At 43.5% G+C, this 13956-nt stretch overlaps 3 protein-coding genes and 1 non-coding gene across 4 annotated transcripts; 1 reads left to right on the top strand and 3 right to left on the bottom strand.

Annotated features, from left to right (window-relative positions):
• Positions 1-1334: 1334 nt before the first annotated feature.
• plbd1a (phospholipase B domain containing 1a) lies at positions 1335-5883 on the bottom strand. The gene is made up of 11 exons (XM_062407758.1): positions 5712-5883; positions 5126-5348; positions 4955-5038; positions 4549-4690; positions 4117-4251; positions 3418-3562; positions 3132-3332; positions 2733-2873; positions 2467-2652; positions 2206-2312; positions 1335-2107 (listed from the first exon to the last, which is right to left on the bottom strand). The coding sequence occupies exons 1-11, from the start codon at positions 5773-5775 to the stop codon at positions 1931-1933; spliced, it is 1605 nt and encodes a 534-aa protein (XP_062263742.1). The 5' UTR covers positions 5776-5883; the 3' UTR covers positions 1335-1930.
• A 220-nt stretch (positions 5884-6103) lies between these two features.
• Positions 6104-6176, bottom strand: trnar-ccu (transfer RNA arginine (anticodon CCU)). The gene has a single exon. It is a non-coding gene; the product is annotated as a tRNA-Arg (tRNA).
• A 735-nt stretch (positions 6177-6911) lies between these two features.
• pick1 (protein interacting with prkca 1) lies at positions 6912-11947 on the bottom strand. Its single transcript, XM_062407789.1, has 13 exons — positions 11806-11947; positions 11300-11364; positions 10885-10996; positions 10684-10812; positions 9872-9938; positions 9661-9750; positions 9528-9581; positions 9322-9384; positions 9024-9157; positions 8776-8868; positions 8626-8676; positions 8353-8497; positions 6912-7997 (listed from the first exon to the last, which is right to left on the bottom strand). Exons 2-13 carry the CDS (start codon positions 11338-11340, stop codon positions 7732-7734), a joined length of 1245 nt encoding a protein of 414 aa, XP_062263773.1. The 5' UTR covers positions 11341-11364; positions 11806-11947; the 3' UTR covers positions 6912-7731.
• Positions 10376-13912, top strand: LOC133970796 (galectin-2-like). Its single transcript, XM_062407853.1, has 6 exons — positions 10376-10450; positions 10673-10844; positions 13025-13102; positions 13214-13293; positions 13444-13615; positions 13759-13912. The coding sequence occupies exons 3-6, from the start codon at positions 13094-13096 to the stop codon at positions 13906-13908; spliced, it is 411 nt and encodes a 136-aa protein (XP_062263837.1). The 5' UTR covers positions 10376-10450; positions 10673-10844; positions 13025-13093; the 3' UTR covers positions 13909-13912.
• Positions 13913-13956: the final 44 nt, after the last annotated feature.

Genomic DNA, 13956 nt, shown 5'->3' with positions numbered 1-13956 from the left:
TTGTGGAGGGGTGGCGCGTCAGCTGAGGAAGAAACCATAATATTATATATATTGAGTGGTCATCAAGACAAGAAAACTGCAGTACTAATACTCACCAATACCATTTACTTTTGTAGGAGCAGAAAAGCTTAAAAGAATAATCGTATATGACTAATTAAGTCCAGTTGTGTTTACCTGGAGTTCTGCTGGGTCTGGTTCGTCTGTATATGACGAGCCACAGAGCCAGAACCAAGATGGCTCCCACTGTGGCCAGCATCACAAAGATCCAGAGCGCCGGACTCAGCGCCGGGTCCCTCGCCGGTTCCACAACGGCCATTAGAGGCGGCTCTGAGGGGAAACACAAGAACGTCTCTCAGCTTCTGTGACACCCGGGATATCGACACAAACATTCACAGCATCAGTTTGAGAATCCAGGCAAATCAGAGACACGTGAAACATGGGAACTCTCTGCCTCCTCAACTAAATGATAGAAAAAACGAATCCCTTAAAATGTTTCATCAAATAGGAGAAGAACACAACTCAGCTGTGAGAGTCAGGAGGAACATAGGCATCTCAAACGTGGACTGAAGGAGCTTGGGTCAAACCATTTAGGTCTAAAACCAAGAACTACAAAGATATGTCCAGACTGAGCCAGACTTTGGTTCAGCTGCTCTGTTCAGGGGAAAAGTAAAAACCTCTGAGAGGGACTGGTCTCACTTGTTGATGGTTGGGTGTTGTCTCTGGGTTCCGTCTCTTTGGGTAAGCAATCCCCGATGAGGTGGTCCCACTTGCGTCCAGAGGAGCAGATCTTCTTGGCCATGGCTGGTCAGGAGGAGCAGGAGGAGCAGGAGGAGCAGGATGCGGCTTGCTGCAGCGTTACCTCCCTCTGAACTTCTGTTTGTGACTCAGGCAAGAAAAAACCCTGAGACTCAGAGGATTTAGAAACGAAAGCCTGACAGATGTTTCATTTCCTCCATTTCAGATCAGGGGCTGAATCTTTCTATGTCTCTGGGGACACAGATAACTCACGGTGTCTGTTTTAAGAAAACCCGGGTCCTGACCTTCAAGCTCCTTAGTTTGGACTAAATATGGTATAACTGGTTATGTGTTATTGACAGTGGGATGTAAAAAAGTACATTTACTATTTTGCTGCATATTTTCATGTATCATATATAAGTTGATTTATCTCCAGGTAATTTTTCACTCGCAATTATCTGTACTTTCTACTCTCCACTACATTTTTACAATCCGTCGCATTTTCATAAGTGATGAATAACGTGAGGGGGGGGGGGAATTGGTCCAGTGATCCAATCAGAGCAGGGATGTGATGGTAAACAGATTAAAAGACAGGACGGTACAGTTGCAGCATTTCAACTTTATTAAACATATAAACAAATGAAATCATAGCATGAAAAACAATGTGCATTGCATTTCACACAAGATGATACAAAAAATACAAACCTGAAATATTTTCATTCTGCACAGAGTAGAAAATGAGATGCTCTTAAATCACATCAGCAGAAAAGATCAACTTCCCTGAGTTTGACTGATCGTCTTTATTTAAATCGATAGTGTTTCACACGTGGACGCTCTTAGAAAAAAGAAGAAACGACTAATATGCATTGATGCATTTCATAAAACTCACAAAGCGACTCTCAGTGGTCAACGCACAAATGGCAGCAGGAACAAAAACAACCCTGATTTCTACTATTTATCAAATCCTTCATCATAACCTCAGACATCTGATCAAAAAGGCAGTTTAACAGATCGAAAGCATTTTATCAGGCGAGGGACGTTTTGTCTGAATGTGTTTATTACAATGAAAACATGCTGGGACGTCGATCTGATGTTTTAGCAGCAGCAGCAGATAAATGAATCACAAAAGAAAGAAGGGTTTACCACACACACACACACAGACACACACACACACACACAGACACAGACACACACCTCACGGTTGAAAGAGCAGAGGCTGCATCCTGACGAAGGTGAAGTTGTAGAACTGCGGCAGACCTTGGTGGCTGACGCTGCTGAACTTGTCCCACATGAACGGCGGGAGTCCGTCCTGTGTGGTCGGCCCGTTCACCGCCTCCGCCCGGAAGTCCTCCGCCATCTGGAAATCTGTCACCTGGACGGAGAACAACACGCACACATGAGAAGCTCTGACCTGACACAACCCACGTGACCTCTGAAAGCAGCACGGTGCCTGTGTGGACGGGATCGAACCTTTGTGTCGTAGCAGCCTCCCGGTGAAGGCTTCTCCGACCTCAAGTCGTTACGGCAGCAGATGGACTTGCAGGGGTCGCCTTTGGAGTATGGATCCTTCTTGTAGTCTGAAATCAAGCAAACAGAAGTCAGTGACCACGAGAGATGTCCAGGCTGATAAGTAGATCTTTACTGAAATGTATTTAATCAATGCTTTTGTCTGTATTCCATGATTTTACCTTATTTTTAGTTTAAATTCACTAGATTTGGATATTTATTTACCGTTGAACCTCATGATGCGCTTCAAGGAGTCCAGGTCCTTGACGTTGGCCTGGTCCCGGCGGAAGATCTTGGCCCTGGGACAGAGATCGTAGGAGAAGTCGTCTCCATGAGCCTTCCACATTTCACCGTAGCCACTCAGCAGGTAGATCTTCTTGTGGAAAGGTACGTTGTAGGACGGCCAGTAACCTAAAGGTAAACAGGGAAAAGAGAAACTCAACCAATGAAACAAATACTGAAGGAGACATGAAAAGAAGAGCGGTGGTTACCTCGGCGCAGAGCCTGCGTCTGGTCGGAGAACTCCACCAGGCCGGGGATCTGCTCCACCACCGTCAGAGCTCCGTCCTCCACGCTGTGGCCCAGCTTCACTTTGCTCCGGTCCAACACCATGTACTGGTTGTTGTAGGTTCCTGGAAGAGAGGGGCTTTGTTACCAATCTGAAATCAGGACCAAGAAACTAGCTCGATCCTTGAAATTCAGGGGGTCAGATCTCAGTGTTTGTGTTTTGTAGGTTTAGAGTCTCTGTAACTTGATTTTCCTTCTGAGCGAAAACAAACGTGACCAAATCTAAATCCAAATTTAAATCTACCCCGGTAAAAGCATACAATTCACTTTAAAAAAAATGCATAAGCACTAACTAATTTGTCGTTTGTATCAGATCCACTCACCTGAGTTGTGCTTGGAGAAGATCAGGGCCCACTCCTCTCCGGTGTGAGCCAGACTGTGAGCCAGCCGGACCCTCTGCCACGCCAGCAGACTGTGGGGGGACACCGACTCATACAGGGAGGAGTTGAACACATTGTTGGTGGTCTGGGTCATCATCAGACCACTGCCCAGGAGATAGAAGTCATCCAGAGACACCAGGAAACCTGCGGGAGGAAGATAAGCTTCACAATCCAGCTGTTGTTTAAGAAACGAATGGCTGTGATTTCACTCTTGGAAGAGCCTACACACCAGGGTAGCTGCTGAACGACAGTTTCCCAGTGGCTGTGTTGGGATCAGCGACGTGGAAGTCCCAGTGTTTGTAGATGCGCATGGTGGCAGCGTATGTGTACCAGCTGGAGTGGGCGAACAGGAGGTTCTCGAAGCCGGGGAGCATCTGAGGAGGACCAGGGGAACGAGGGGGTGAGATTCTGGGTTGAACAGGAGATTGTGCGTCTTGTGAAATGATTTGGAATTAGGACTTTGATTAGAGGAAAGTGAAAATATCCGACACAGCACGTCAGCACAATACTCAGGGGTCGGGAGGAGAGAGAGCCAGGCTCCTGTTGCACATCTGTAAACTGGATTTCCATGGAATTTAAAATCACATACAAAGTATTCGCCTCCATTACTGGGACGCGTGGATGAAATGATGCAAAACCACTATGGATAATAGTCGTACTGGATTTCAGTGTCAAGTGTTGTGTTGTTGGAAACAGACACAAACTGTAACTCAACAGGGAAGCAAACATGTGATGTGGTTTTCAACGAATGAGTTCCTGTGTCGGTGAATCAAGTAAATAAAAAAAAAGCCAAACTAAAAGTTCGGGAACAACTAAGTAAATCCAGATTGAAATATAAATCTAAAACCCTGTGCTTTGTGTTGTTGTTTCTATTTATTATGTGAGTTGTGTCACAGGCCTTTCACCACAACATGATTTAACCTCCCACCTTGATGAGCGCAGAGCAGTGTCCCATCCCCGGCATTTTAAAGTCTCTGAGTCTGGAGCTGGGGACCAGGGCCGGGATCAGATCCAGCAGGTCTCCCACCGCGCTCAGGAACTGGACGGCGAACAGGGACAGCGGCTGAGGGGAAGAGACACCAGATCAACAGCTGTTAGTCTGAAAATGAGAGACGACCAGTACTGACACCTTCAGAGTGACAGACACGGAAATAAGAGTTTTGAAAAACGACTGATCGCATGAAATGAGAAAAATATTCAAAATCACTGAAATGGTGCAGCTGCTTGTCGGCTTTCAGGCTTCTCTCTGTTTGTTTAAACCTAAAGTGGTTCCTGAAGCCAAACTCATTAAACCTTATATATTAGAGTCCACAAAAACAATATTTAATATCTGCTCATGAACGTCTCAGGGCCTCCAGACCTTTCTCCCTTGTTTCTTGGCCCAGTCTCTCGCTCCGGCTTGGAGTCCGTCCATCTGGGCCACGATGAAGCCGGCGTGTCTCCACAGAGGATCTGAGCTCTTGTTGGACTTCACCTGCTCCCTGACCCACGAGTCCTGCTTCCTACGAGAAACAAGAACCACGAAAAACATTTTTAAAACACTGAGCTCCTCAAAGTATAAGATCTGTATCACATTTATAAATTGATTTGGATGAGAAGGAGAGAAATATTGATCCTCTGAACCACTCAAGACCTATAGGCTCTCCTCTTCAAGTCACACCTCTCCGAGAAGAGGATATGAAATATGATATGTGACCATGTGACTGTGTCTTCTTAAGAACTGCGGCTGCTTTTTCATTTTTAAAAGGAAAAGGGAACAGACTAACTCCATGAAACTCTGAACCGGTCCGAGGATCTCTGGGTCGTGAATCAGCTGCGGGTACATGTTGATGTAGTTGTCCATCATCTGCCTGTGGAGGGAGAGGACATGAATATGAATTGAATGATTATTGTACTATGTTATTGTTGTGAAATGACCAGAGGAGCACTGGTCCTACTGGGCGGTGAGGAAGCCTTCGAGGTATCCGGCCAGGAAGAAGGTGACCTCGTCGGTCTCAGGGGTTTTTCCGTAGCCGGCCCGGATCTCCAGGACGCTCCAGCCGGTCCTGGACAAGGTGTTGTTCAGGTAGCCGTACGCGTCCCCGTCCAGGTCCAGAACCCCTTCCTTCAGCAGGACGGTCTTCTGGAGCGGATCCCAGTACACGGTGGCTGCTGTCATCTCTGAGGGGGAATCACACAAGTATTAACCAATCATTTCATTTGTACAGCACATCTCAGACAGAGGGAGACACAATGCTTTCCTGTACAACGTATGATATGTGATAGAAAGTACAGACAAAATAAAATAACCAAACACTCTTACAGCACATAAATAAAATACTTTTATTGGTGTAAATGTGAATCCTATGTTGACATGGATTTATTTGTATAAACCAAATGGAGATTTGAAAGAGGTTAGCAGAGAAGGACTCTTGTATCAACAGCACACCTCCTTGAATCCCAGCAGCTGTAAACTTGGAGTCCTTACACAACAGACTCACAGGGACTCGACCACAGACTGTATATAGGACTCGACCTACTTACTGTCTGCAGCGGACAGGCTCGCCCCGAGCAGGAGGAGGACACACACACTCCAGGCCTGTAGCATGGCTGACGGGGAGGAGGCGGCAGGAGGCGGCAGGAGGCTGAGAAGCGGATCTGGGAGCTGAAGACAAAAAGTGATTCAGGAGTGAAACCAGTCGTCTTTAGGGGGAGGAGTTAAAGCCTGACGCAGCAGCAGAGGGGAGGGTCCTGATTGGCTGCAGGTCAGAGGAAACGGGAAGAGGACACACGTCCATGTGACATTTTGGTTATATATAGTGAGAGTGACACTGTGGTTAAATGTGGTTATATATGGTTATATATGACAGAGACACTGTGGTTATATAAATCATTTACATAAAAACTATAGATTTAACAAAGCAATAAAAAAGCTTCACCCCAGATGGGACTCGAACCCACAATCCCTGGCTTAGGAGGCCAGTGCCTTATCCATTAGGCCACTGGGGCTCAGTAAGACTGCATGTAGTATAGATTGACTTTATACTAACTAAACAAGGTATTCGAGCTATTCTTTCGCGCGTGTCTGCGTACTTGCGTGCACAACAACAAACACACACCTCCGACTCGTCATCAACACTTTAAAAGGGTTTGTTGTGACCTCGTTTCGAATATGAATGTCTGGGTTTTATTACGTCTGAAGAATCGTTCACCGTTGACCCCCCCCCCCCCTTCCATAGTGGTGGGTAGACGAGTGGATTTACATTTTTCTGTGAACTATACCTTTAATGTTTTTATCCGTGTTTAGTTTGAGATACTGTTGCTTTGTTGTTTTTATTTCATTTCATTTATTTGCTGTTTCTTGCGGCTCATCGTTCTTCTCTCATGTTATGGAAAGAGAATAAATCCCACGAATGACTTGTGTTTTCAGGTTTGAGTTATTCTCCAGGAAATAATGTAATGTGAAGTCCTGGTGACATCACAAGTGTGTGTGTGTTGTGTTATAATGCACACATTTCCCATTAACTCAGAATCCTCAATCAAACAGACCAAACACGGAAGTTACAGTTATTTATTTGTGGTACAAAACAAATCTGCTTCAGCCGTTTGTGAGCCAACCTGTGCAACAGAAGACATCAACACACAGCAGGTCCCTTTGATGTGTTTTCTTTTCTTTCCAGTTAAAAACAAAAACCATACAATCCTTTTAAATCCTTCACATGATGTGAGGCTGCCCCCCCCCCCCCCCCCCGCTGGTCGCCGCAAACTACAAAGCAAATCATGAGAATGCACAAAATCATCTTAATCCTCAGAAGACAAAATAAAAGACAGATTACACACGATTAAATAATTATATTCTCTGTTATATGGAATCAATCTTTTCCCTTTAGAACTTTCAAGTATATTTTGAAAAGTATAATAAATAAAGTTGGAATGACGAGAGAGAAAAAATACAACACCAGTGATTTTTAAAGCCGTTCTGCTTTTTCGTATTTACAGGTAGTGATGGTATCCTACAATCCACCATGACGTCATGTCTGCGCCAGTCACCTACTTCAACACCAGTTTCATTTCCCAGTTTCTGTTATGGGGAGGAGAAAATCATTTCCTTGTTGTGACACTGCTCACCTCAAAATAATATTTTACTTTGAGGCTAAATAAGTTCCTTCTAACTTTGATGCTGCAAAAAATAAAATCAAAATGTAAAAGTTAAAGTATAACAGCTCAGATCCATTTCACTTCAGTAAACTAAAAGCTACCAAGGCACAACTCATATTGGTTTATACTCCACAGCTTCAGATACAGTTTCCTTCTGTTTTGACCTCATTTTGTGAAAGACAGTCGTGTTACAAAGCAAAGGAGAAAAGCTGAGAATCAAAATGTGTTCTGGTAAAACACCACCAGAGAAGCTTACCAAGTGATATCAGCTAGTTTCAGTAGTTTCCACCTTTCCAAAACACTTCTAACCATTCCTGCTGCCGTATTGCACTGCAAAGATCACTGCTGGGGGAAATGTTGGACTTCATCTCCACAAGAACACACACACACACACACACACACACTCTCATTCATCATCGATCAGTTTCTCTGCGCCGTTCTCTGTTTGACCGTCTGCGCTGCTGCCGCCTCCTTCCTCTCCGCCTCTTCCGTCCTCGTCCTCCTCTTCATCTTCCGTGTAGGTCAGCGACTGGCTGCAGTAGTTGATCATGGTGCGGGAGAGGTCCACCTCGATGGGGAACACGTCCGCCTCCTTCAGGACGGCGTAGCACTCGTCGTAGTAGTGCGACATGCCGGAGACGAAGCGCTGCAGCTGGAACACGATGTCCTGGACTGTGGAGGAAGGAATGAGAGACGGTGTTTAAAACTGACTTGTTGAGGAGAAGTAGCAAATGAAAGGAAAATAAATAAGCTTTTAAAAATGTTTTGCTGGAATCATGAGAGTGAATCAGTGACATGGCGGCAAAAACTTACTAACCATACATTTTAATGATCTATTCGTGCCAATATAACAATACCATGCTACGATTATCCAGGCAAAAAATAGGTAGGTATGATATTATGTCCTTAAAGACAAATATAAAGTCAAAATCCAGATGATTCTCATGAGTTGCCTGTTTATTCAACAACCTCTTCACTTCACATATCCTGTTTTAGATCTGTGATACTTCCTGACGTGATAACCGACCGTGTTTCTGATCCAGCAGCTCGATCTTCTCCAGGACGTCCTTCCTCATTTTGGCGAAGCGGGCCCGGGCCTCCTGCCGACACCGCAGCACCAAGCGGTACTCGTAGTTACCGGTGCTCACGCGATACATGGGCTCTCCGATGGCCTGTAGAAGCAAGCACATTATTCACACTGCATTTGAGAACATTTAAAATACTACATGACAAAGCTCATGTGCTCAGTCGGGGTTTGATAGCTTTAACATTTGACTGAATATTTTGAATCATAACTCACAATACTGCTGTATTCTTCATCGTCCATTTCCTTCACCTTCAGACAGTACGACTGAAAGAGACGAGTATAATTAATCTGTTGCCTGACGCGGAACTTGTTTAGTCATTGTATGTCGTACACTGAGCCAGAAGAAGAAAGCTGTGTTTTTACCAGATACTCAAACTTCACGTCCAGGTACTTGCGGATGGTGAGCTTCGTGTCCGGTATGGCCTTGTGAAGGTACGTGTTCAGGTCATGGAGCATCTGTTCAATGAGACACATCGAAGTGTTGGAGTAACAACTAATATATTTTGTGCTTGAATTCATAATGTTTAAATCTTTTTCTAGTTCTTCACAGCTCTAAAATCACTTTCCTCTTTGAGACACCGGATCAGAGCCAAACTCCTAACTGTACTCACGGGTTTAATGGTCTTTAGCAGCTGAATTCCATATTTCTCAATGTTGCGGTGAGCATCAGCAAACTTCACAAACGCCTCGCTGGCCGCCGCCTGGGGCTCTCGAACGCCGATGACAGAGAAAACGTCACCAAACGCTGAAAAGATGTGTAATCAAATACCAGTCAGACATATTAGACACTAACACTGAGATGATATCTACAAGGAAGATCTGTCTTGGGTTTTTCTGTCTCTTTAGAAAAGATGCATTTTAAAACACATTGTTTATTTAAATGTCTGATTCTGGATCAGTGTAACTCACCTCTGTGAGTCTGAGAAAGCTCAAAAAAAGCTCTGAGCAGCCTCTTCGTGTGCTCCATCAGCCCTGCAGGCCAACAAAGGAACAACATCACACCGATTTCCACAAAGAACCACAACTCAACCGATTCTGGAATAACTGATGTTACAGTTTTTTGTCACATTTAACTAGACTAGTAACTGAAGTTTCCTTATTAGATAATTCTTTACCTTTGTAGAGCTCTGCTGTTTTCTCCAGCTCTTCCAGTCTTTTGACAAGTCCATCTGAAAAGCAACATTCATTTCCATAAGCATAATTTATTATATATGAAAAAACTCATAATGATCATGATAATAATCTCACCGTTGCAGAGAATAGCTCTGCTGAGTCCCAGAGCGTCTGCGGTGCCTGAGCTCATATTCTCTACCAGCCGATGTTTGACCTTTTTCAGCACTGAAACACACAATGTATGTGTTTATGTGTGTTTATCCAAATCACTGCATTAAAATACATGAACTTATAAAACACAGAGAGTCATGGTTCGGGATTCAAAGTGAGTATTTGGAGGGGATACCTATATCCAGAGACTTCCCCTGTTTTGGATCTGCCTGCAGTTTGTTGTAGTGGATCGTTGCTTCTTCCTGACACACACAGTTACATCAACAACAAATAAAACACACACATTTAAAAGATCATATCGAGGAAAATAAAAAAACTCTCCCACTTGTTTAATTGTGTAACTATAATAAATTATTTAAATGTAATTAATTTTCTATAACGTGTTCAATTTTAACTTGTGCAAACTTGTCCAGCGCCAGGACGCCTCGGGTGAAATTCACATGCAGTATCTGCATCGACTGGGGAACAGCAGCACAATCTAATCCTTTAATTCCAACACTGAACCCTCTCTTTAATCCATCGTGCAGGAAGTCAGGGAATTTTTATGGGTGTGAACAATGGCTGCTAAAACAACACAGGCGCTCTGTGTTGGTGACGTAATGCCGAATGCTGCCAGCCATTGTCATGAGCTCTTCGGCCTGGCTGGGCAGTTAAGTCCCTTTTCTCCACAGTCCAGTGGCGGGTGTGCACCCATTCAGTAAAGTGTTGGACTGCTCACTGATAAATCTACAACCAGAGTCGGATACAACAAAATGTGAGTAATATTTTACTGATTTATTTGTTTTATGAATATATCTTTTCATTCATCCCCAGTGGAGCAGACTTAGACAATTTACTTATTCATCTCATACATTAATCAAGTAGTGAAAGGTATTTATACAGCCAACCAAGTTCTAGACTGTGTATCCACAGAATCCATCTGACTGTATACTAATGGTGCTCAGGACTATTATTAACTATGAACTGTGATCTCCAGAGCTTGAGTACCTGCACAACTTGAATCATCTTGGCCACCTCCACTTTAGTCTTCCCCTTCACTGGTTTCCCGTTCACACCTGTGATTTCATCTCCTGCTGCCAGCGTCCCCTCCAGAGCTGCTGGGGTGTTATCGAAGACCTGGGAGACGACACAAACATCATTTAAAAAAGGTACCAAAGACCAAATATTGTTTTTGTTCCTACTCTGTACCTGGACAATGTAGAGGCAAGGGCAGTACTGGGCGCCCCCACCAATGCTGATGCCAATAAGGTTGTTCGGATCTTTCTTCAGACACACAGTACCAGGTACTGTTGGTATCCCTCTGTTCAGGAGAAATATGACACACTGAGATTTGCAGGAAATACGTGACGCTGTTCTTGGAGAATTCTATAAGTATAGACTTATATTTTGCAACTCTTAATTCCTTGATATACAAACAAGCAGACACTCTTAATTAAGTTTAATACGAATTACTTACTAGCCAGATAATGAATAGAATAAAAGAATAGCAAAAAAATAACGAATTAAATTCTAGAGAAATAGCTCGTGTGAGCAGATGATTCATATAGATTTAAAAACGGTGAATTGCTTGAATGGAAGAGATCATGAACAAGTGTACACTCACAGCTTGTCCTCCTCCAGCTCGTAGTCCATGTCTGTGAACATCGCAGGGCAGAGTCGCTCCTGTCCCTGTGGGTGAACACAACACACACACTTACATGATGAGCAACCACTGACACAGACAGTAGTTTAAAGTGAGATGAACTTAATCATCCTGTGGGAAAATGCAGAATCTATCAAATGCAGGTAAAGAAGCAGGTGATTGTTCTTCGTCAGGACAGAGGATGAGGAGGATGAGGAGGAGAGGCCAGCTGCTGCAGCAGGTGAACTCACAGCTGGTAGCTAGCAGCTAGCAGCCTATGCTAACTACCTGTGGTTAGCCTGTAAAATATGTCAGTGTAAACCAAACTCACTGAGATGACATCACTGGTACAAACTGAGATATTAACACATATCCACTGCACGGGAGCGAGCTACAGGGAAACAGCCTGCTAACGCCGGCTAATTAGCTGATAGCTGCTAGGCTAACAGAAGGCTCCACTTGGTTAGAAACGTCAACAAACGATTTACCTTCGTCAGTGTTCACAGCAGTTTCTCATAAAAACGTCAGATGTTGTGAGTAAAAAGTACAAATGTCTTTCTGTCCCTTTATTCTGGAACTGTGTGAATTTCCGAGGCCATTGACAGCTGCTCTGTTTACTTTATTTTGTCACTTCCGGCAACGAAGCGGAAGTAGTTCCTAGTGATTGTGGTTCTTCTTCTGGTGTTTAATGGAGGCTGACAAACAACTTATTGGTGCCCTACCCCCACCGTCTGGAGAGGAGTGGGAGTCATGATGCATATTCATTCCTGTGTTTTTTACAAACCTGAATATTTCCTGTTTCCTGCCTCACCTGAGTCCCTCTGTGGTAATCATCTTAGAGTTCATGTTACACTGTTTCTTTGTGGTGAGTTTTTAAGTGTCTGTCTCTGTTTTTTACATCTGTCACATCTGCCTGGTCACTATCTTAAAGGTTAAATGTGTAAGATTCAGGTAAAAGGAATCTACATGCAGAAATTGAATATAAAAGTGTGTAATTACCACAATTGTACTAATTGTTATTTTCTTTACCCTACAATAGATCCTTTATATTTAAATACATAAATTTACAACAATCTCTACTATGGCCGCCATGTTTTTGTTGAAGTACTTGAATGTGTTCAATTGCAGGCAAATTGCAAAGTACCTTATTAAAATGACAGAAATAACAAAAAATAAATTGGGTTCTACAAAAGTGCTGCTGCAGCTTCCTCCTTTAAAAAAACTGATTCCTCCTAAATTAATGGATGATGTTAAATACAAACATGAGGAGCTAGTTATCAAATCATTTTAATCTAAATTCCCTTCCGAACAGTTAGAGGACACCAGCAGAATGTCACTAAAAGATGCTTTCAATTCTAATCCAGTGTGATAGTGGCTGAGAACCTATGTCAAAATATAAATAAAAATCATGTCAACAATTTTTAATGTTTAAGTAGATGAGTGAATACAGTGAAGTCTGTTTCCCTGTGATGTAATCAGCAGAGTCCAGCCCCTCCTCCCCACCTGATCTGAACCTTTAGTTTGAAGACTGATCAGTCGATCTTTTATTCGTAGAATGAGTTCAACAGCAGTGATTAATCAGAGCAGGACGTCTGCATTGAATCGGCTCTTTGATTGTGATGATGACGACTGAGACACTTTGTTCCTTTTCATTATAAAAGAGGAGGAACTAAAACACTTTCCATTTTACTTCTGCCGGGCCTCAAGACTGAACCAAGCTGCTCCATCTTCCACTTTAACTCCAGGACTCTTCACACACACACACCAGGACCCAACATGAGCTTGGTAAGTTTTTATTTCACTGCCCTGACGCCTGTAAATTGTGGTATGTTGGCAGATGTAAATGTTTGATTTTTCATTTTCTAAAATAACATGTTTTTAAACCCTGAACACCAGCAACTGGAAATGAAGAATGTGAATCTGCAAACTGGCGATCAGCTGAAAATCAAAGGAATACTTCTGCATGATGCTGAAAGGTAATCTAACCAAACACCTTTTTGTTATAATCTTTCAAATAATATGTTAATATAAACGCAGATACATTGTTGTTTATTGCTCTCGTTGCATGTCTGTGTTGTGTTCCCATCTCTGCAAACATCTGGATTGACCATCTTGTCTGAACTCAGATTCCAGATCGACCTCGGCAGCGATGAAGACAACCTGGCTCTTCACTTCAACCCCCGGTTCCACGACGACTGCGACGGAGCTGTGCTCGTGTGCAACTCCAAGTCGGAAGGCTGTTGGGGCGACGAGCAACGGGACACACACAACCCTCTGCAGAGGGGAGCAGAACTCAAGGTGAGGGACAGGAGGACGAGATCTGTGTGGAAAGTTCTGTTCAATGATGTCCTCTCTTACCTCAAGCTATTTGAGTTTGAGTCTCACTTGGTTTTGAAATATCTGCCTCAGAGCGCAAATATAAAACATCTTTTTTCTCTCAGATCGTGTTGAAGTTGACCGGAGACATGTTCGAGGTGGAACTCCCTGATGGGAACGAAGTCCAGTTCCCGAACCGTGTGGCCATGGGCGTCTTCGACTACATCCGAATCATCGGGGACATCAAGCTGAAGTCCATAAAGATCAGCCAATAGAAACAGCTGCTGGGAAACGTGCAGCTTGGTTGAAAACTATAAATAAAT

Source organism: Platichthys flesus, chromosome 16, assembly GCF_949316205.1.
Source record: "Platichthys flesus chromosome 16, fPlaFle2.1, whole genome shotgun sequence".
Classification (NCBI taxonomy): domain Eukaryota; kingdom Metazoa; phylum Chordata; class Actinopteri; order Pleuronectiformes; family Pleuronectidae; genus Platichthys; species Platichthys flesus.
The sequence above is the reverse complement of the archived record's forward strand: the minus strand, read 5'-3'. Positions and strand labels throughout refer to the sequence as shown.